The sequence below is a fragment of the Haemaphysalis longicornis genome, unplaced genomic scaffold, assembly GCF_048455015.1.
Source record: "Haemaphysalis longicornis isolate Haplotype H1 unplaced genomic scaffold, Haemaphysalis longicornis Haplotype H1 scaffold_6, whole genome shotgun sequence".
NCBI classification, from domain to species: domain Eukaryota; kingdom Metazoa; phylum Arthropoda; class Arachnida; order Ixodida; family Ixodidae; genus Haemaphysalis; species Haemaphysalis longicornis.
This window is the reverse complement of record NW_027526407.1, coordinates 24,321,658-24,344,898: the sequence shown is the minus strand read 5'-3', so window position 1 is coordinate 24,344,898 and position 23,241 is coordinate 24,321,658. Positions and strand designations below refer to the sequence as shown.

At 45.4% G+C, this 23,241-nt stretch overlaps 1 protein-coding gene across 5 annotated transcripts in view; it reads right to left on the bottom strand.

Annotated features, from left to right (window-relative positions):
* The window catches only part of LOC144142311 (atlastin-3-like), a 90,276-nt gene that overhangs the window by 58,951 nt on the left and 8,084 nt on the right, over positions 1-23,241 (bottom strand). For all 5 annotated transcript variants that reach the window (XM_077673717.1, XM_077673715.1, XM_077673716.1 and 2 more), the window contains 7 exons: positions 17,602-17,929; positions 17,335-17,544; positions 15,955-16,176; positions 15,734-15,898; positions 7,405-7,461; positions 7,279-7,350; positions 7,067-7,216 (listed from right to left, as the gene is read on the bottom strand). In XM_077673717.1, the coding sequence (XP_077529843.1) occupies positions 7,067-7,216; positions 7,279-7,350; positions 7,405-7,461; positions 15,734-15,898; positions 15,955-16,176; positions 17,335-17,544; positions 17,602-17,929 (1,204 nt within the window). The remainder of the gene's footprint in view (positions 1-7,066; positions 7,217-7,278; positions 7,351-7,404; positions 7,462-15,733; positions 15,899-15,954; positions 16,177-17,334; positions 17,545-17,601; positions 17,930-23,241) is intronic.

The following is a 23,241-nucleotide window of genomic DNA, read 5'->3' as shown; positions in this document are numbered from 1 at the left end:
AACCGAAAACCGGAACTGAACCGGTATTTTTGCCGGAACTGAACCCGAACCCGAACCGTTATTTTTTGAGCACGCTGAACCCGAACCGGAACTGAACCGAAAAAAAAATAACGGTTACCGGTTCATGCCGAAACGGTTCGACCCTCCTTTGTTGACACTGCACAGTCAATGCAATTCAGGCCTTTTTTTCTTCCACGTACCGTCAACTTCGTACCCGCTCGCGCACTTTCCCCTCCAGACAATTGAACGCTACCACGCTCTATGTAACAGCAAGAGAAATGAATGAGCACCAATGTAGCAATGGTCTGTTGCTGCTGGAAGCGCGAGCGTAGTGCAAGCTTACCAAACGAAATGTCATTCTCCGCAGCTTGCAGGGGATATAAAACGACTTTGCCCTTCTCTAGCTGCGACTTTAGGGGAGCAATCAGGCTGCAGGAGTGCTCCAGTGCGCAGCAGCGAAAGCCCATACCCGATGTGTGCAAACTTTTTGCATTTCATAATTTGTTCCCCCCACCAGGCGGGTGTCCAGACAGCAGCACCGAAGGCTCGCATAAATAAAGTTTATTCCTTCTCCTCCTTTTCATAATTTGTTTAAAAGGTCCGACACCTGCAAATTGTTAATACTTGACAAGTGTGACCGCAGGAGCTGCTCAGTGGCTAAACCGCCTGCTGCTGACCACAAGTGGCTTCGACGTCCCTTACCCACGACCGTTTTTGGGGACAGTACAGTGGACAAGTTCCGCTTTTTACAAGTACAAATAACTGCAGATATGTCAGGGAAAACTGTTAAGGTGCGCACTCAATCCCTTGGCAAGAAACTGCAGCCTTTGACCTTGTCTTGGAAGCAGAAACAGTAATAAAGCAGATGACACGTGCAGAAAGGCAGGCCGGTACATCACACTGTCCCATTCGCCCAGCGATCATCTTTTCTGTTTGTTCTGCAGTTTTGTCTCTTTCAGATCTGCTTTTTTTTTTCGAAGGTGCACTTGTACTGACTGCCCAATTCGCTACATTACTTCTACTGCTACTTGTTCCGGAGGGGAGTACTGATTTGATTTGATTGTGGGCTTTAACGCGCCGACGCAGCGCAGGCGATGAGGCGCGCCGTAGTGGAGGGCTTCGGAATAATTTTGACCGCCTGGGGATCTTTAACATGCGCAGAAATTTCGTACACACGGGCGTTTTTGCTTTTCGCCTCCATCAGAAAAGCGGCCGCCGAGGCCGGGAATCGAACCCGCGACCTCGCGCTCAGCAGCGCCTTAGCCACTCAGCCACCGCGGCGGGTCGGAAGGGAGTACTGCTGTGGACGAATTAAAGAGCGTCTACCCAAAAATGTTCATCTCATGCTCCGCGCGTCAAATTTCCCTTTCATTTTGTAACAGCATAATCTGTTATAAGATTCCGCAATGTAGCACACGGAACGATGGCCGGGGGTCAGGCGGTACGATGACATACTGATTGTAATGCACACTATTAAGCGCTGATATTTGAACGCGCCAGTACGCAGACCTAAATTTAAGGCTTCAAGATTAGCGTGATGGGCGATTCCATAGCGACGATTGCGAGAAATGAAAAGGCAGAAAATATATCCCACAGCCATATCTCTTGGCGGTTGCTATATGAATAGTCGCTAGGACAACATAAAGTCTGGACGAGAAAGTACGTGGTAAATCGTCACCACTTCATCTGTTTTTCTAGTATCTCGTGAATGTTTAAAGTTTGCTTTGCAATTGCGCCTCCGCCCTTGGGGAACAGCAGCATTTTGAGTTTTTGTTTGTGTTTTGATTTTACTGTCGCTTTAAACTACTAAATATTTTTTTTCTAATTTCAGTGACAATTCAACTCATCGAACCGGTTCGCGAACCGGTTCAAGCTCCCGAACCGGTTCGCGAACCGGTTCGGTACGTGATTTTGTCGAACTGGAACTGAACCGGAACGAAATTATTTCACCCGAACCCGAACCGTAACCGAACCGGTATTTTTTTCGGTTCGACACCCTGATATATATATATATATATATATATATATATACAGAAAGATAGGTCGGCAGTCTACAATGCCAAAGGATATATATACAGAAAGATAGGTCAGCAGTCTACAATGCCAAAGGAGGCATAGGGGTGTGGTTAGGCTCTTTTCTTTTTCACAACGGTTAATTAAGTAAACATTTTTTTTACATATACAGAAGAAAGAAAGAAAGAAAAACACGCGCCCAGAGTGGGGACCGAACCCACGCCTTTCGATTACATGTCGAATGCCTTACCAATTCGGCTATCTGGGCGACTGTGTTCTCCTTCGCTTTCTGGGCTAATTATATTTACTAGAAGTGTAGCTGACTCTTGAGGGTGGTAGCCAGCGCCACTCTGACTACACGGGGAGAAGGGGACCTTCTTTTCAACCCCCGGGGCATGACTTGAACGTCTACAGCCTGTCATGAGCGGGTTACTGGCGGGAAGCCCTCTTATGCTACCTAGGCATCAAGGCTGCCAGAACCGAGACCCTCGCTAGGCTATCTGCGGTGGCTGAGGCGGTAGTGGGTGAGGAGATCAGGGGGGGGGGGGGTGAGAGGGGTATCTGGGCAACGAGACTGCCGGTGGGGACGGCCTGGCGTGCATACTGGCAGGCAGCGGCGTGGGCCGCATCGTTCTCGGAGAGGTCAGCGTGGCAGGGTGCCCAGATGAGTTGGATGTCGGGTAGTTCGTAATTAGCCTGAAGGATGCGGAGAGCTGTGGGAGTAATGAGGCCACGAAGGTATCGGCGGCATGCCTCTTGCGAGTCACTAAGTACGGTGACGTAGTCTTTGGCTGTAGTGGCTGCTAGCGCAATGGCTGCTTCGTCGGCCGTTGTGGCAGTGGTGGTGCGGATAGTGGCTGCCGAAAGCTGTTGAAAGCGGTGGTCGACAACGGCAACGGCGTAAGCTCGCTGGGCGGAGTAGCGGGCAGCGTCCGTGTACCGAGTGATGGAGCTAGTGGAATGTAGCCGGTGCAACGCGGCCGCACGAGTCGCTCGGCGGGCGACGTTGTATTCCGGATGCATATTTCTGGGGACAGGAGCCACCGTGATTCGATTCCGGATATCAGGCGGTATGCCAACCTGGCAGTCGTTGGCTGGGGGAATGGCATAACCGAAGCGTTGAAGTGTGCAGCGCCCCGTATATGTAAGGAGAAGGTGTCGTTGCTGTGACAGCTTGTGCGCTTGAAGAAGTTCTTCCCAGGTGTTGTGGATTCCTAATTGAAGCAACTTGCGGGTGGATGTAGTGGGCGGAAGGGCGAGCGCGGTCTTATAAGCCTGGCGAATGATCACGTTGAGCTTGTCTCGCTCCGCAGGTTTGATGGACAGGTATGGGGTCCCGTACATAAGGCGGCTGGTCAGTAATGCCTGAATGATGCGAACCGCATCGTGTTCTTGAAGGCCGAACCGACGGTGGGCAACACAGCGGACTAGTTGAGTGAGTTGAGTGAGCGTCCGCTGGAGTTGGGGGATGGTGCTAGACCCGCTACCGTTCTTAGAGATGTTTAGTCCTAGTATTCTTAGTGAGGCGACATTGGGTACTGGGTGGTTGTCGATGAAGAGGTCAGGATCTGGAATTGGGTCCGTGCGTTTCTTGTACGTGCGAGCGCAGAGTGTGATGAGCGCAGATTTTTCTGGGGCGCATTTGAGGCCCCTCTCCTGCAGGTACTCCTGAATGACATCAATAGCAGCTTGGAGCGAATCCTGCTGCCGGCCGGTGGAGCTCTGTGCCACCCACAGTGTAAGGTCGTCAGCATAGAGAGCATGATTGACCGTGGGGATTGCGCTAAGTAATGGTGGCAACTCTCGCATCGCTAGGTTGAATAGTAGCGGAGACACCACTGATCCTTGCGGTGTCCCCCTGGAGCGGAGATTGAAAGTCGTGGATCGGAGATGCCCGAGGCGGACGGTGGCCGTGCGGTTTTGGCAAAATGCAGTGAAATAGGCGTGCATTCGCGGACCGCAGTTTGTGGTTGCTAGTCCCTTGAGGATGGCCTCGTGTGTGACGTTATCCAATGCACCTTTACTGTCAAGGGCAAGGATAGACTTCTTGCTCCAGGTGGTGAGGTGATCGATGATGTCCGCTTTGATTTGTAAGAGTATGTCCTGAGTAGAAAGGTGCGGGCGGAATCGAAATATGGTAGTGTGGAAATAACCGTTGTCCTCGATGCAAGGAGTGAGGCGGTTAAGCACCATGTGTTCTAAAAGCTTGCCAACACAGGACGTGAGGGAGATGGGACGAGGGTTTGCGGTGGTAATGGGTTTGTTTGTCTTAGGGACCAACGTAATGTCCGCATGCCGCCACTGCTGGGGGAGAGTGCCAGCAGCCCAATGGTGGTTATAGTAATCTAAGAGATGGTCAATTTCTGCGTGATCAAGGTTCCGGAGAAGCTTGTTGGGAATTTGGTCATTGCCTGGGGTGGTGTTTTGTGTGAGCTTCAGGAGTGCAGCCTCCAGCTCCTGCAGCGTGAATGGGGCGTCGAGAGAGGGATTAGGGGGTCCTTTGTAGGGCGGGTAGCGGGCTGGGGGTTGCGTCGGGTCTTCCTGGAGAGACTGCTTGAGACTACTCAGCGGCGGGTCTTCCGTACCGGGGTAGGAGTGGATGAGGCGCCTGATGTGATGGTGTGTGGTAGCCTTCGTTTCCGTCTTGCCCATAAGGGAGCGGAGCAGGTCCGTCCGTCCGTCCGTCCGTCCGTCCGTCCATCCGTCCATCCATCCATCCGTCCATCCATCCATCCATCCATCCATCCATCCATCCATCCATCCATCCATCCATCCATCCATCCATCCATCCATCCATCCATCCATCCATCCATCCATCCATCCATCCATCCATCCATCCATCCATATCTCTCTCTCTCTCTCTTTATATATATATATATATATATATATATATATATATATATATATATATATACGAGATCTCCCAGACCACGTTTACTACCCAGCTCAGACCGAACGTACCAGTGAGCGCGCTTCCAACGATGATGATGATGTATATTAACAGGTGGTATTGGCGACGGGCCTGAGTACAAGAGGTTGGGAAGCGTAAACCTCAGTGCTCACACTGGCGGCGATAGTGATGATGTCGCTAGCGCTGCGTATCACATTAAAGAAACGCCGCGACTGCTCACAATATATATGTATATATATAGCCCTAACAAGGACGATCGGCCACGCAACTCAGCCATAGCAACTGAAAGAGGGAAAAAATGTCGCGAAGAGAAAATGATGGTGCTAACAAGAGGACACATGCCTACCCCTGGAATATGCGTCTGTAGGAACCAGATCCTACTCTACAGAGATTAGAAATTAACACTTTGCCTTCTACACAGCAATTCTTTATAAAAGTTGCTAATTTCGCACGTTCGTTTTACATGAGTGGCCGAAAGACAGCTTAGCAAATATGGGGACAAAGTATTAAAGCACCGCATACGGCAGTAAGCGCTAGACTGTACAAACAACAGTAGCTCTGAAACGTGGTGGCACACACAATTCGGGCATGCGATTTCTGCAATTCAAAACTAATTGTTTTGCGTTCCGTACGCCTGAACGAGTGCTTAGGTGTCCTAGACATTTTGTGCAAAAATGTGGTTACTAGGACAGGAAAAAAGGACTGTGTCGTAAAGAAAACCTGTCGGTGGGAAATTTCTTGTTTAGGATCTTCACTAACTTCCTACATTGTTTATACTTTTGTTTGCTGTTTCTACTTGCCTTCGATGCTTGTTTTGGCAGAAATCGTTTGCTTGCTTGGTAGCAAGATTGCTTAGCGTTTCTCTTGTGATGTTTGGGTATTGGAGTTTCTTGTTAAACTCCGAGCATTTCCTGCCGGTTTTCCTAAGTTGTGTGGTATGTGTGAGCATTTATAAAATAAATTTTTATAGAAGGAAAACAGGGCTTATCTGTACTAAGCAGCACCCATCCATGCCCATTCGTCTTGTCTCTTCTACATGCGGTAAAATCCCTGCCTTCGTCTTCCTGTATAAAGGCCGCTTGTCTAGCAAGCGCCATTCAAAGGCGTGCTGACAGGCAATATTCGTAATATGGAAAAACTGCTCACTGTTTACTCTTGCTTTACACAGCATCGACACCATTTTCGTCAGCGCGAGGGACGTAAAGACGTTAATTTGGACATCGAGGTTTCGAAACCTGAGAAGACCAATGACTACGTAGAATTTTGTCGTACACCGCACTCGCAGCACAGGTTTTTATTGAGCATCACGGCCCCTTACGTATCGCTTAATAAAGTTTTCCTCAAAGTACAAGGCATAACTTCCTAATGCCAACCAATACAGCCATTCTCATATCGTCATGTGTTTTCGTTTGATACTTGTGACCGTATAACTATGAAAAGTAAAATTTGTTTCTGGAAAACAATTGCTATGGTGGGCAGTGACAATGTGAAAATAAAATATTAAAAAGAATAAAATAAACATTGTTCTGGCGTGCAGCAGAGAGAAAAGTGGCAGCGCAGTTGGTGATTTCTCTTTTACTATTCCATCAAAATGTATCTTGTGCTTTTTTCCTATCTGTTTAAAAGGACCGAACACGTAATGTTCGGCACTAAAAGAGCAGGTATGTCTGCTGTGATTATTGTAGGTCAGTATCCTTCAAATACACGTCAGGTTTGGTTAGTTCAAAACCTGTAATACGTGTTTACACAAAGATATTTGTTTGTTACTATGGTCTTTTTGTTGTTATTAAGTTTTCGAGCTCTCTCCGCAGAAAAGAAGGGATTTTTACTTTTTCTTGTAATTCGCGGCAAGACTGAGCCAATCACATTTTGCCACCTTTCTCTTTGTGCCCTATTGAAGTAACTTCTTAAAATGAGTAATATTTGAAGCGTTTGATATTAAATAAAAACTTTCATGGAAGTAGTTAAATAGTTACAGATGAAAAGATTGTTGTTCAGTGTGCACTGTACTTATTTTGCTCACCACTGAATGTGCAACTAGAAACACTTTTGCTGACCTAAATGAAATTCGAATAAGAAAAAACTGCATGCTTGTAATATGCACTAAAGGGCCTTATTCAGCCAACAACGGCAAAACCATACCTTTAAGAGTCTCTCCACGTATGGCAAGGAGTAGACATCGCCTCCCATCTTCGGTAAGCTCTCGAAAAACGTAATTGCAGCATTTTTGTGAAGAATGTGCTGCTTGGTGAATTCGGGAATGTCTAGATATGGCTGGTCTGGTCCACATGCCTGTGTACAAGAATAATAATTGTTGACAATTTTTATTTTGGCCACCATCATTTGTGACCTACTTTTTCCATGCCGTCCAAGTATGTTTCCTTGGCTTTCTCTAGAGCCATCATGTTGTCTACGTCAGCCGTCACCTGAAAGAACACCTTGTTTTCACGGCATACTTCAAAGAAGGAACCTATACCCACCTCTAGAACGGTCTTGAGTTTAGGAAGCTCGTTTCCGCTGAAGATTTTGGCGTACTTCTGCAAGATAGAAGGATAAAAGGCTTCAATAAAATGGTGCCATCGCCTGTTAGTAATGCAGGGGCAATCTTAAGAAGTAACGCGTGAGAAGTCACATGCTAAGTTTCAATACAGACCACGAATTTATCACTATGAACGAATCCTGCCAGAAATAATATAACAAAAATGTTCGCGCATTCAGTTACCCTTCCCTTACAGCTCGTGTTGAGCACAAGAATTTGCTCTTTTGTGTGCACAAAGTGAGCTTTTTTCAGATTTTCCAGACATGCTTACCTAGGTAGAAAAAACTCAGCATGAAGATTACAACTGAAGCCTACATGACAAATGTGCGCATTTGTACTCCGAAGATGAAATATTGTTGTAAAGAAAGAAGGCAACAGGCAGCTCTAGGTGAGAGTGTAACGTTAAACAAGGATGGGGCAGCTAGGGGTGGACGTGAAGGATATGGTTGGTTTTGCACGCTTTCTTTTGTATGGCGACCGCTCCCCGTCTCTGACCCTTTGCTTTATAAGTCTACATAAGAATCTCCTTCTGATCCATTGGCAGCTCTGCAATGTTTCAAACATTGAATTGGGTTTCGATAAGGTTGTGAAATTGCTGTAACATTTGTTAGCGCGTCCCATCGTGCTGCTGACATTGTAGCCCTGTTACAGCCTATGGTACTGTTCCATAAACCGAAACCACCATTATTAGCTAGGCCAAGAGTTAGTAATTGCGTTGTGGTACACACGTTTGGAGCACTCCATCGTATCATCTCGATCCCTTTTTGAAAACACACACGCAGTTTTACATAATTACACACCCGGCAAATCAACAAGAAGAATCCGTGAATTTCAGCCACTTTCGTTTTCTAGTGGGGTCAAAGCTTTCTTGGCAATTGTATATTGAACCTTTCTGATATGATATACAGTTATTATCAGAAATAAAATAAAAAAGTTTCGTCAGCGGCGTTAGCTCGTTTCCGCTCCTAAAAATTCCATACTCTAACGTGCATGTGTAATGTCAACAGGCGTAACAGCTATACCATGAGCCAAACGGATTGTATTCCTGAGCCTACTGCATCATACTTCAAGCCGCATTATGCAATGTAACTTGTTGAAGTCTGCTTTTTTAGAACATGGGAAGGTTATAGCACCAGTTCGAATGCGTAATATTCTGCAGTAACAGAAGTATGCCTTTGCATTAGCTTCGTAAAGCGCGTGAAGAACAAAATTTAATTTTCCCTGGAACCATTGGTGCCGCTTGCACCAGTGGGGAAAGGAAGGAGAAACAGCTGAGCCGGAGGTCCCTCTCCGTTCGTCGGAGAACCGGCCGTTGAAAGCTTACCACCAACGGCAGAAGGCCAGTAGGTTCGCTGCAGGACGAAGTCCTCTCCCACAGACCTCCAACCGCTTCTGTCCCGCGCTGCTGCAGTCCAATATTTGCCTACATATTTTCCAATTTCATCCCTCAGTCAAGCACTGGACCTTCCTCATTTCCTAGACCCGTCTCTTGGTGTCCGCTCTGTCGCCCTGGTAGTCCAACCATTGCCATTGCGCCTAATTACGTGCCCAGCCTAAGTACAGTTCTTCTTTTTATTCGAACTTTTATGTACTCTATTTGTTCTCTGTTCCACGAAGCTTATTTTCTGTCTCTAAACGTTACTCCTAGCATTACTCTTTCCATGGCCACTTGAGCCGACCTAAGTTTGACCCTCGTGAAACATGGCAACAATCGGAAAAAACAAATAAATGTCCTGACAGCCGTAGTTGATGCGGAATCATTCGACAGGGCTGTTGAATGTGCGCATCGTTTGGGAACCTAAGTGTCAAATAAGAGTCGTCCAATGCTAGTTAAATTCTCCTCCTATAAAATAAAAGACAAAATACTTTCTGTGCATACGAAGCTAAAAGAAAAAGATATTTTGGTTAGTGAAGATTTTTCTCCCGCTACACTTCATGCTCTCAAACAGCTTTTCTACTTTGCGAAAAGCCACCCAAATGCTCCTCAGTTCAAACTACAGTATAATAACCTTGGCCTGGATAAAAAACAACACATGTATGATCCACAAACCAACAGCGTAACAGAGCACACTAAAGAGGTTTTGGGTCACAATTAGTAAAACTGTAGATCAACTCTCACTACGTAGGGTTTTGTCACTAACAGTGGATAAAGCTTATATTATGTGTTTGGCTTTTTTACTACCATCCGAAGTACAATAAACAAACGTGATTCCTTAAGTTTGGCACTTGCCGTTGAACTGCAGATCGAGTGTCACTACGTAGGGTTTCGATAGGGTCAGTAGATAAAGCTTATTGTATGTGTTTGTCCTTTTTACTACCATCCGAAGTATAATGGGCAGACGTGATTCCTTAAGTTAGGCACTTGCAGTCGAACTGCGGATCGAGTGTCCCTACGGAGGGTTTCACGAGGGTCAGTGGATAAAGCTTATCTTACGTGTTTGTCCTTTTTACTGCCATCCGAAGTATATTGGGCAAACGTGATTCCTTAATTTGGGCACTTGCAGTCGAACTGCGGATAGAGTGTCAGTACTTAGGGTTTCATCAAGGGCAGTGGATAAAGATAATAGAATGTGTTTGTCGTTTTTACTACCGCCCGAAGTATAAGGATGATGATTACGATGACGATGATTGCTATTGGTTTCCCATTTGTAGAGGGGCGATGACATATCATCTTACCAAAAAGGACTAATATACCCATGTTTTACACTCTTCGTTTAGTACTACCGCTGCTTAGGGCAGGCGCAAAAAACTTATTAGGCACAAAATACTTTTTTTTCCTGTTACAGGTGGTAACTGTCCTAGGCAATATTACCCTCTCTGCTTTTCGTCCACCAGCATTCTAATCTTCTTTTCGTCTCCTCGACAGCCTTGAAGTTAACTCCCTCTGTGCTACCCTAAAATCCTAGGGCTTCTTGAAGCCAAATATTTCCCTCATGTAGATTTGGATGGATATACCCTCACATTCTAACACAATGTGCCACATAGTTTCTGTTTCTTTTCCGCAGACCACGCATACCTCATCATTTCGTGAATACTTCCTCACAAAGCTCTTAGTTTGCAAGCAACCTGCTCTAGCCTCAAAAAGCAAAGCACTGCCCTGGGAATTATCGTGGAAATTTTCCTTTCTGATGTCCCATTTCTCAGCCCTCAACATCTATAACGACGTTTTAACTTTTTTCTCTCCATTTATCCGTTTCTATCAGTCTTGCCTCTTTTGAGGTAACAATGGCTGTTTTGGATTCTCCACTGTTCTTTCCATATTTCATCGATAGCCTTCTAGTCTTCCTTAACGTGTCCACGCTTTTCAAGTATAGGTACCTAAACACCATAGCTGCCCACCTACGTTGATCCATTGCTCTCAACTTCCTTTCAAAACATATTTTAGTCTGCGCTTTTTGAACTTCAAACAAGCCCAGTCCATACCTCCCTGCACTCCTTCGTTAATTGTTTTTCTATGCGCGCGTAAGGCCAAACGGCCTACTGTTCCCTGGTACACTTGATAGAACGTCTGATAGAACCTCTGATTTTAGGCAGCGTACAGCATTCGCAGATGTGAGGCCGGGAACCATTACTCCTTTCCACATTCCTTTCACTACTTCATATTTGTTAAACCCCCACAGAGCTCTATGCTTCATTATAGCTGCGTTTCGCTTTACCTTACCATTAAGTTGCTCCTCGTGAGTACTTAAGTAGTTATCCCCTTCGTTTATCCACACTCCCAAATATTTTTATTCCTTCACTCTTGGTAACTCGCCACACTGCGTGAGTGTTAGTGTCTTTGAAAATCATTATTCCCAATTTTTCTGCGCTAAAATTTAACCCGAGATCGGTGGCTTCCTGGCCGCTAATATTTATGAGCAATTGCATATCGGTCTGGTTATCAGCTAAAGGAACAATGTCGTCTGCGTATAGCATTCCCAGAATACGCTGTTGTGCCACTTCGCCTTGCAGCATATACGTTCGGATGAACTCTACTTGACTTTCTTCCAGTTTCTTTTCTAACCCCGCCATGTAAAGCATAAGCAGTATTGGCTCGAAGGGGATCCCTGTTTCAGTCCCCTATGGGTGTTGACCAGCTGGGCGCATTTCTGCCCTTCCCATGTAAGGTGCACGCTATTATCTTTAGAGATTGTTATAAAGAACTGTAATAACTTGTCATGGAATACCTGGAGCTTCAGCATTCTCCACAGAAGTTTTTTGTTTACGTTGTCATATGCCCCTTTAATGTTCAAGAACGTAACCCCTAATGATCTATTCTGCGCTTTCGCAATTTCAATGCATTGCGTTATCACGAACAAATTATCATCCAATCGCCTGTATTGTTTAAATAAATTCTGCAGTTCCACAAGCATGTCATTTTCTTTCATCCATGCTTGAATTTCTGATTTTATCGCCTGCATTACGAATCTATACAGCACTGACGTTACTGTATGGTCTGTATGAATCAATAGTGGATTTGTTGCCTCTGTCTTTATATATTAAGTCCATCCTACTTTCTAGCTCATCCTCCGGTATTTGTTTGGTTTGTATCACCGTATCTATTGCCGTCATAAACGATGCCTTACTTTTAGGCCCAAGCAGGTTTATCAGTTACATTGGTGTTCCGTCCGGACCCACTGCTGTTTGGGGGGAAACCTTTTGCTCTGATTTTTTCCAGTAAAGGTTGCTCAAACTTATTTCACTTTCCGCAGTCTTTTGTGGCACTGATGTTATCGCTGCAGGCTTCCCTACATATATTGCCCTAAACTCCTCACAAATCACTCGATGAATATGCGCCAATGCGTGCTCTGCATCTAACTGTTTCCCCTCCTCACCAATCAAGAATTTTTGACGAATATCATTTTTTCAACTTAGTAATTTTACATTGTTCTAAAACTTCTTGGATGGGCTTTTGTCCTTCTTCCGTATTTCTTCCATCCATTGTTCACTTTTCTGCTTGATCTTTGCTTGCACCATTTTCTGCACTTCTAGTTTTTTCCCCCGGTAGATGTCCCACGTTTTCTTCACTACCCCCGGTTCCATACCAGCTACTTTTGCATCTCTATGTTCTCTCGACTCCTTTTTTTTCGCTGGTCAATACCCTCTTTTATTTCCGTATTCCACCAGCTTCTCGGATTTTTCTTTCCTTTCCATCGGTTTCCTTGCTTTGCTCCATTCATCTTACCCTTTATGAACGCAAACATTTCATCGTGATCCCAATTTTTGTCTGGGTATTTATTGATTTATTTTCCATCCAATCAGCGATGATGTTTAACTGCTCATTGTTAAATTACTTCCTCCGGTCGTACCTATTTCTAAATTTGTCCGCGTTGCGCCTCCAAAGTACAAGGTAAGCCGCTTGTCGTCACTTCCTATGCTATCTGTTCCATTTTCATCTATTCTCATTTCCCGAAACCTTCCGTAAGCTGTCTCGGAGACTATACTATAGACTATGCTAAACATCACTTGTAGCCGTCGTGGTATTTCGAGAGTTTCGAGTGTCAGCTCGAGATTTCGGACATTCGCTTGAAGATATCTACATCAGTAGCTCAAGCGAGAATGTGGCTCAAGAGAAAACACAATCGCCGTAAGGGTCGTACGGAGAATGTGTTCCCTTGTTTACGGACGGATCTGTCGACAGACAATTAAACCCCAGCGCAGCGGCCTTTCTGATTGTCAGCATGAACGTTTCCTAGGCGGCTGGAATTGACCTTTTGACGTCATCAACAACGGCGGGGTGTATAGCGAGCGAGGCGGCCATAAAAAAAACGAATCGCTTCGCGTGCGGCATGCGGTTATTCTAACGGATTCCAAGTCAGCCCTACAACTTTTGTAGCTTAGATTTCCCATAGATAAAAGTTGTCAACGTTTCCTACCTCTACTTCAGCAGTTAAATGAAAAGAATTTAACGTTCTCTACCAGTGGGTTCCTTCCCATTTAGCAGTGCTTGGAAACGTAGCGGTGGACAACTGAGCCTGTGGAGCGATATCCTGTACTCGTTTTCTGAAAGTGGCTCCAGAAGAACGCCGCATCTTAAACACAGTCATGAAAAAATATTTCCGATCTCTTTGGCGACCACAACGTTAACCTTGAAGTACCAAAGCAAAGAAGAGGAAAGAGGCATCCTTCCTGTTCCGCATCCCGACCAACTCAGCGCGCATAACGGCGTGGCGCCATAAGCTCAACCTCATCGACTCACTTCAGCTCGCAACATGTGGCGTAATAGGCGACATCGGACATGCTCATATGGACTTCCGAGAGCATGCGACGGAGCGGTTAGCTTTGTTTAAACAACTAAGAAGGTGATTCGCTCCGCATGCCTCTTTTGACGATGCCATGTTTCCTAATGGCCATTGGATCCCAAGTAGAGACATTTTGCGCCTGATCCTCTGGTTTTAAGAAACACAAGCCTCAGCAACTCCTGATGATGTCCCGTGCATAGCGAAAAAAGGTGCTGTTCCGGGTAGTATTTGCCGGCATACCACGCAAGGATAGCTCCATTCCGTAATAAACATCGAGCTGCGTACGCAATCCCCTCATAACCCCGCTCTTGCATCCCAGAAAAGATGGGGCGCGGCTTCGGGCAGTCTCTGACCATTTGCCCCTATGGCTACGCGAACCAGGCGTGCACTCACGCAGCCGCTATAAAAAAACAGGTAAAAATAAATGAACGAAGACACTCTTGAGCCGGCCTGTCCGCAATTGATCGGTCCTCGGGTCGCATGCAGCCCGCGGCCCGCGTGTTTGAGACCATTGAAATAGACGATACCAATTCTTGCTTGTGATTATATACTGTCTCTTTATTTGCATTCTCAAATTTCTAATTTACAGTTTTGTATAGGGGGCATATCGCCTTGCCAATTCCCTGCGTGGGTACGTAGCTCGGAGTTTCATTGGGGTTTTTTCTGCGTATGGATGGCGCAAACAAGATCCTAAAGAGCTGTGCCGTTACAAGCGTATTCCAAGCTCTACTTTAGAATGTTTTACGAATTCTTGCGTGTGTTATATTCCCCTTCTTCATTCATATTCCGAAGTTTCTATTTTCAAGTTTTTTGTGTAGCGGGCGCATCACCGGGCCGAAATCCCACGTGGGTTCGTGCGCTCGGCATTTTCTTCGTGCAAGCTCATTCTTTCGTTTCAACCTCTACTTCAAATGTATTTAGTAACTCTTGATTGTGAATATATGCTTCTGCTTTATGCAATTGCTAAAGTTTATAATTTACAGTTTCATGTAGCGGGCTGATTAAATTCCTGGCTGATGCCCCACGAGAATCCGTACACTCGGAATTTTCTTGGTGCAGCTGATTCCTTCGTTTCAACCTCTACTTTCAATTTATTTAGTAACTCTTGATTGTTATTATATGCTCGTTCTTCATGCGAATGCTCAAGTTTCTAATATACTATTTTTGGTTGCGGGCTCATTATATTCGTTTTATCTCCCCCCCCCCCCCGCCCTCCAGAGGGTACGTTTGCTCAGCATTTTTTAGTGTTTTTTCTGGGTATGAAAAGCACAAGCAAGAGCTGAAACAGCTCTTCTGTAAAATGCTCATTCCAAACTCGACTTCAGAATTTTTAACCAATGCTTGACTGTGATTGTATGCTCTTTCTCCACTCAGAGGCTGAAGATCCAAAATTAAAGCTTTTTGTAGCGGGCGCATTAGAATCCTGGCCAATCCCCCATGTGGGTAAATCGCTCGGCATTTTTTGGTAGTTTTTAGTGTATGGACGGCACAACGAAGACCTTAAATGGCTCTGCTTTTAAAAACCGCTAAATCGCTGACACAGTCTTCGGGCTATCCTTATAAAGTAGATTAAAAATTACGGCTCGGGAACTAATTTCTTCCTGCATAGATCATTGCTTTGATCAATGTCCATCAATACACGTGAACGTTGCCATTCTCCTCACCTTATCAGAGGAGGCAACCTTTTCGTGCTGCTCCGGTACCTTTCAAAACTTTTTTACGAATCATCTGATAGAAGTGTAATGAGCTCTGATCCAGTGCTCTTGTTCGTAGCATCGCCTTTGGACTTGAAAAAAGACTCCAACTTACTATCCTCACTACAGGTGCATTGAAAGAAGACGCTGATACTACGTTACAGGAAGTGTGTTGCAAGGTTGCAACATTAAATACAACTGGTGGAAACTTGTGTTCGCCTAACAAGGTTCAGGGTACTTCAAGAAAATATTTCTCAGGACTCATTTCTCTGCTACTTGAAAGATGCTAGAGTTCAGTATTTTCAGAGCTCTCCTTTTTGTGATTTGATTAGTGCTGGATAGAAATTTGGCGCACCGAGAAGTATTTCACCCATTCTTTGCAGGAAACCTCCGTGCCATTGATCCTCTTGGTCACAAGCTTGTCGTTACCCAACAACGATTCCACGAACTCCCGAAGGTGGTGCTTGAAATCCTCTTCCATATCAGGAAGGCAGCCCTCAGCTGGTTGCCCGGTCGCCACCTGCGTTATTTTTCTCTTTCCAAAGGTGCACACAATAGGAACACAAAATTGAGTACCTGACGCCCAGGATACGGCATGAGAAAGCAGCCAAGTTCAGAAAAAGAGGACTTGATGAGGCGTCGCAATATCTCCTGCTCATTGTCCCGCCCAGAAGTGTCCAGGCGCTTGTTCAAGATATTTTGACCACCTTGTGCCCCGTGCTGAGCGTCGGACACGTGCGCCCAATCACGAACGAGAAACACGAGCTTCTGGAACGGCGCGTGTGAGCCATCATGCTGCTGCAAATACAATAATACAATTGATACCGCTATTTTTCCTCCGATATCGGTGAAGGAAGACGTTGATGAAAGCTGGGATGAAGAGCACCTTGACCTGAGTCTGCAGCTAACTCGGCAAGGCAGACAGGAAAAACTATCGATGAGTAACGCATTGCCAACATGAAAAAGCTTTGTAGACGCACTACGCTGGTTGGCCCAACTCCGTCTTTGTCAGACAGTAGCACGTATTATAAAACATTACGCCATTTAAAATTTTCAACATTCGTAGAAATATTTTCAATGTGCAATATAGCCTTCAATATTTCTGCGAAATATTTACCCTAGCTATATGTGCATTTAAATTTAAATGTATAAATCTGAAATGAATTCACACTTGCAGATTTGTCATACATCAAACATATTAAGTACAGTATTTAAAATAATGTATCAATACCACAAAATTCAAAACGCTATAAGAAACAACAGCGTGCGGAAGTCCCCTTCAACATGCTAAGGTCAAAACGCACTGAGCCTGTGCAAACTAAAAACAGGAAATGATAAATTATTTCATTAGTTTTTAATGTGCCTGTGCCTTCCTCAATTTTTTACTTTATTATTACAATGATATGCACAATTAAGTGGTATCCCTGCAAAACATTTACGTGAATAAAATCTGCAATCAATTGTAACACTTCGGAGTGTTTTTTCTTCCGCGAACAAAGCAAATTATTTGATGTTACTTATACAGGGTACCGAAGCTGGCGTGGTGATAGAGCTCCTTGTAAGTGTTTAGAACGTATAGGTGTATAAAAACTGGCCGATTGTTTATCATCCTTAATAAATTGCCTTCTAAACACAAGAGAAAATCTAATAAACTGCTCTTTTTGGGATCATTGTACTTGTGAGCCATAGGGGAAAAATGAGACTGACGGATTTTTCTTACCAAAAACTATACACCCCGGCCGTGGCAATGGCGGCACCTTAGTTTCTGGGAAAGCTTAAAGAAATATAAACATTTGGTTGCTAGGGAAGGCGGCCTCAAAAAATAAGTCGAGCAACGTCCGCTAAAGTTTCAGAGTTGTGCAGACCGTATCTGCAGACTACCGCAGAGTCTGCATATACGGCAGAGTCTGCATATACGGCAGAGTCTGCATATCCTTCAGCTAAGCCAGTGCGCACCTGAGCCATCCGGCCGTACTCTGTGAAGAACTGAAGGTGCTGGAGGTCGTCTTCTTGAATGTTCTGGGAAAGGTTGTAGACCTGCACAGAGCTGGTCATTGTGCTAAGGGCGAAGATGGTGGCAACATCATTGACGGTGGTATAAGTGTCAAACGCTCCCTGAGTGTCCATGAGTAGTACTGCCACCTGGCTGCCATCTGTCCTGGTAACCTGCAAAAGTGGCAATAATCACGAAGGGTGCATGCCAACCACACATGATGTACAAACCAGGAACACTTCATCCCAGAGTAGAATGCCGGTAGTGTGGCGGTCGATTCCACCGCTCCAGGAAAAGCCTTCAAGGGGAGTACTTGTGCAGCCCAGCCAATCGCCTTTTCCTTCGCTGCGCATGTAGCGGAGGAAAAAGTTCAACAGAAAGGACTTGCCCTTTCGGAATGCTCCAGCGATTGATACCACCACGACTGGCTTATTTGCGACATCTTTCCCCAGTAGAATGCGTCGGAGAGCGCCCTCGTCCAGCTCGAAGCCACCGTCATCGTTAGGGTAGACGATCGGCACTGCCCGACCATTTCTCACCCTGTTCAGAGGATTGTTCCTGCGGACGTCAAACACCGCTACATTAGATGGGAAAAATTTTAAAGCTTGATTACAATTGCATATATTTGAAAAATTTTCAACTCCACAAGAAGTCATTTTTGGGCGCTCTGATCAGGCACAGGTTCTGCTGCCTTTTCTAAGGTACCTTTACAAACACGGCAAGGCTACCTTAAAGGGACACTGAAGTGATTTGTAAACAATGCGGGATTACGAGCGCAAACTGTAGTCCGGAGTCCCTGGGCCCTGTTTCGACCACTCTGTGCGCGTTTACGCAAATTTATTTAGTAGAAAAATCAATTCTAAAATGTTGTCCTCCTCTCTTTGCGCTCGCCCATTTTCTGTGGCGTTTTCGTGTGACGTCAGCAGGAGAGGAGCTGACAATTGGCTGCGCTACTGCACGGCTCGCCGACCTTCCGCGACCGAGTCAGTCGGCCCACCGTTTAGTCTGCCGGCCGCCGACGGGTCGTCGCAATTCGCTCGATCAGTTGAAACTAAGCCACAACACGTTTGGGAATGGAAGAATGCGGCTTTCTTTACTTCGTTAGTTTGTACTCTGTATCTAGCTCCAAGTCAAGGTCGCTTCACTCAAGCACTGCAAAAGCGCACATGCGACGCTTCGCTGACTGGTACGCCAGTAGGAAAATATAAGGCCTCTGAAGGGGGAGAAGAGTGAGCGAAGTCAATATAGGTACTAAGGAAATAAAATCAACTGATATTTTTACCGTTCAGCGTAAAACAGGGGTGCGGGAAGCACTTTTTTGCGCTGGGCGAACAAGCACAGCGGGCAGCAGCACGACTACGCATCTGCGAACGCTTTCCCGTCTACGAAATGCAATTGCTAGACGTGAGCTATGTTGGAAACTCGGGGGACGCTTACTGCATGAGCGCAATACAACAAATAGTCACCTAAGCTGCTTGAAATACTAAAACGAAATAAAAGTGTAAACTGGTTATACATTATATACCTAAAATTTCCATCGCCGCCAGCGGCTCTTCGTGGCCTAGTCGTTTGGAGCGCTAAGTCTAGGTATGTCTAGGTTTTGCCAGTCACAAGTTCGAATCCCCCGCGGGTACGTGCTTTTTTTTTGTGAGTTAACTTTTTTGTTTTCCGCCGATGTTTTCTATATTTAGTTCACCTTTTTTTGGGCCGAAACGTTCATTGCTCCACGAACTAGTCCACAGAACTCGCACAGGCTGGCACTGGCGCGCTAGCGAGTTCTCGTTGGCGTGCTGTTGCCATAAGCACCGACTGCTTGCGGGCAGTGGGCACAGCCCAGAATCAACAAACCCTTGGCCTGGTGCGAACACGCTTTTTACCATACAGGCATGAGCGAGGCAAGCTCCAAATATGGGGGAAAAGCGCATGCATTTGAGCGTCTGTGGGGACGCGGAGGGCGTTCATGCACTGCGTAGGCCTCAGATAGTGAATGCTACGATTCCAAGCCGTCCTGGGAGGTTTATCTGATGCATTTTACAGCCGACAACATGGCAGAAGCGTGGTACTACGATAACTGGGATATTGAGAATGCCCATCCAACGACGCCATCGAATGTCAAACATGTTGTTTTACAGACCGAAACCGAAACCGAAACTTGTTTGATTGCTAACCTTGGGCATCGTCCAATCACGGCGCCCCCTCCTCCTAACGTCATAGCTTAGTTTGTGCGGCCGCCGCAAACCGCGCATGGTAGTTTTTCTTCTTTCGCGCTTTGTAAAATAATTACCGATTTGTCAACCGGATAAACGATGAAAAGTGTGCTAATTTGAGCCAGTCTACACAGTGCAAGCAAAAACGGGAGCTTGACAAATTCACTTCAGTGTCCCTTTAAATATGAAACTTTTAGGGGGTTTGCACCTTACGGGCTCGGGCTGTCGGTGCCGTCTCGTGTCGTCACGGTAAATTAAATTGGCTAACGATGGTCAAAAACACGTGAATGATAGATAAAACCGTTTGAAAATAAACTAGCATGATTTAAACTAATTTACCAGACAAGAGTAATCCGGATCTAATTGCTATAATGACAAAAATTTGTAAAATTCCCTCTAGAAAGTAGGTTCAAACGCCAGGTTTTCTTCTCTCAAGCATACTTCTTAGCCTCTTGTGGGATGTGATACGAAGGCAACTTACGGCCAGTCTATCTCTCATTAGATTCCTTAAATCTGGTTCAACGCAACAGAGGGCGCCATCGCCTTAGCAAGCGCGAGATTGCTCCTGGCCAGCGGCACTTCACGGGTGCCCATCCAGCGCACGGCGTGGGACAAGAGAGAATAACAATCTTTAAATACACTTATACGCTGCATGCTTCGCCCCTCCCCAGGTTTCACGTTAGTGGAGATTGCCCTGGATTTTTTTTCCGGAACACCATTCGCGCCTGCAGTTGACATTCAATTTTGTGGTGTATTTCGTTGGCCTTCCTGGTATACTGTCAAGTGTCTTAGCGATCAATTTGAAATTTCAACTGGAGCCCTCTGGGGCGGCCAGTGTGTTTCAGATATAAGGTATTTCCCGCTAGTAGTGTTCTTATTTTATTAGTTTAGCAGAACAATTTTAACCGGCTCGTTTCTTTAGTAAGAATAATTTAATAAACAAGATTTCACTGCAACTAAAGCAGCCAACTTCCGCCACGTCAAGAGAGTGTAGATTTTGGTAAAATAATTTATACAAACGTGGTACACGGTCGCGACCAAACCTTTTGTGCGAAATCTCGAAAAAACTGAGTAATAACGGAGGACGCGTGAAAGCAGTGAAGAGGCGTTTAGGCCGAGGGAAAAATCAGATGCAATCACTTAAAGACAATCAAGGCATAGCTATCACAAATAGGGATAAAATAATTATAGTCACAGAGTAAATTCATAGAGATCTCTATACTACCGCAACTTTTGGGATAATATCAAATGAGGAAGTCGTTTTGAGGAAGTAGTCATCCCAAAAGTAACGACAGAAGTAAAGAAGGTTTTGAAAGACATGTATGGGGGCAAAGCACCTGGTGAGGATCTGATAACAGCTGACCTCTTAAAAAAAGGCAGCCAAATTGTACTAGAAAAACTGTTAAACCTATACGCAATGCCTAATGACCGCGAGTGTACCGGAATCCTGGAAGGGTGCGAACACAATAGAATTCTATATGAAATGTGACACGAAGGGCTTGAAAAAATAGAGGCCGATGAGCTTACTGCCAGTCATCGATAAGGTACTTACCAAGGTCATCGCTAACAGAATATCTGACACCTTATATTTCAGTCAACTTTTAATAAACAAGCGGGGTATCGTCAAGGCTATTCTACAATAGGCCATATTCACACGATTAATCAGGTGATAGAGCAATGCGAGCAGTACAACACACACTATATATAGCCTTCATATATCATGAGAAAGCATTTCACTCCTTCAAACCTCAGCAGTCATCCAGCCATAGCAGAATCATGGTGTGGACGAGCATTAATGAAGAATGCTAGAGGATATCTACAATGGGTGCACAGCGACGGTCGTCCTCCACAAGGAGTGCAGTAAAATACCTATAATGAATGGCGTCACACAAGGAGGTACAATTTCCGTAATGTTTTTCTCCGTATGTTTACAAGAGGTATGCAAAACGTTGAAATGAGAAAAGGTGGGCGTAAGAGCGAGTGGAGAATACCTGAGTAACCTCAAAAATGTCTGATGACGCTGCCTTGCTAATCTCGAGGAACGAATTGTAAAGCATTATTACCGCACTGGACAAGCACAGTAGAATCGTGGGCCGGAAAATTAATATGCAGAGAACTAAGGTAATGCTCAATATCCTCGGAAGAGCACAGCGGCTTTAGATAGACGGCGAGGCAGTGGAAGCGGTAGGCGAATATGTCTACTTAGGCCAAGTTGTGACACTGAATCCTAGCCACGAGGCAGAGATAGAAGAATATGAATTGGGTGGAGTGCATCTTACAGGCATTATCAGATAAGGAATGGTAGCCTACTGTTGTCCCTGAAGAGGAAAGTGTATGACAGCTGCATTGTACTGATGGTCACCTACGCGGTAGGAACTTAGACGCTCAATAAAATGGTTCAACTTAAATTGAGGACAACCCAGCGAACAATGGAACGGGAGATGATAAGTGTAATATCAAGGGACAAGAAGAGAGCGGAGTAGGTCAGGGAACAAACGCGTGTTAAGGACATATTAGTAGAAATTAAGAAGAGGAAATGGGTAGAAGAGCTTATGTTGGGCTTGTTGGTAAATACTTAGAAGAACTGTGGAACCCAGCCTTGAAGACGCGTACATGAGGAAGGAGTAGGAAACACATTCTACACATCCCAGCGTGTGTGTTCTTCTACAATCTCCTCCTTTGCGTGTCTTCAAAGCTGTGTTCAACCGTTCTTCAAAGACATGGGGGTGGGCAGGGCATGTAATGCGAAGGGAAGAGCGCTGGCCATTAGGGAACAGAGTGGATGCCTGGAGAAGGCAAGCATGGCAGGGATCGTCCGACTATTAGATTGGCCGATGAGATCAAGAAGTTTGCGGGGATACCTTGGTCGCAGTTAGCACAGGACGGGGTAATTGGAAATCTTTGGGAGAGGCCTTTGTCCTGCAGTGGGCGTACACAGGCTGATGATGGTGATTATTATGACCGAGCATACGCCTCAATGATCAAGCCGCAGAAAGTAGCTGAGGGGTAGATAAATAAAGGACGCTATCATTTCCCAATGAGCTTGAAACATTCTTCTATGACACATGAGTTGTTCATGACCATTGAGTATATGTCCGTTGTCTGTACGGGGATGAAATATGCGTCGTACCTACGGGAAATGTAGCCTCCGCAAAGGTGTCTGCCACACCGCGTGTAAACAACCATTTTATTCGTTCCTGAACAGTAACAATGTTGCAAGTGACATCTACGTATGGGTCTGAAGATGCAGGACGCCATAGCGTTACTTCAACGCCAGGGAACGTTTCCGAACACAGTGGCTGTATTTATGACCTAAGCTTCACTAGCTCTCAACGTCACCGAAGAGAGAAAGACCTTCAGGGAGAGTTTTTAATAGCCGTGGCCCAGGAGAGACAAAGTCCCTTCGTGTTGCTGTGGCTTATGATGTAAGCGGGAAAGGTTTCGGCTGCGGATTGATTGTTAGTAAGTTTCAGCGAGAAGGTGTCAGTGTCAGCGTTTTAAAAGTGTTTATTCTCTGATGCTAAGCAGGACAGAACATTTTCGCTCTTTAGCGGACAGAGAGAGTGAGGGAGAGAGAATGTATGAAGATCTTTGTTAGGAAAGGAATAGTTGAGCTTCAAGAAAGGGGAGTAAAGAGATGGTAGGGAGCTCGTGGTGGAAACT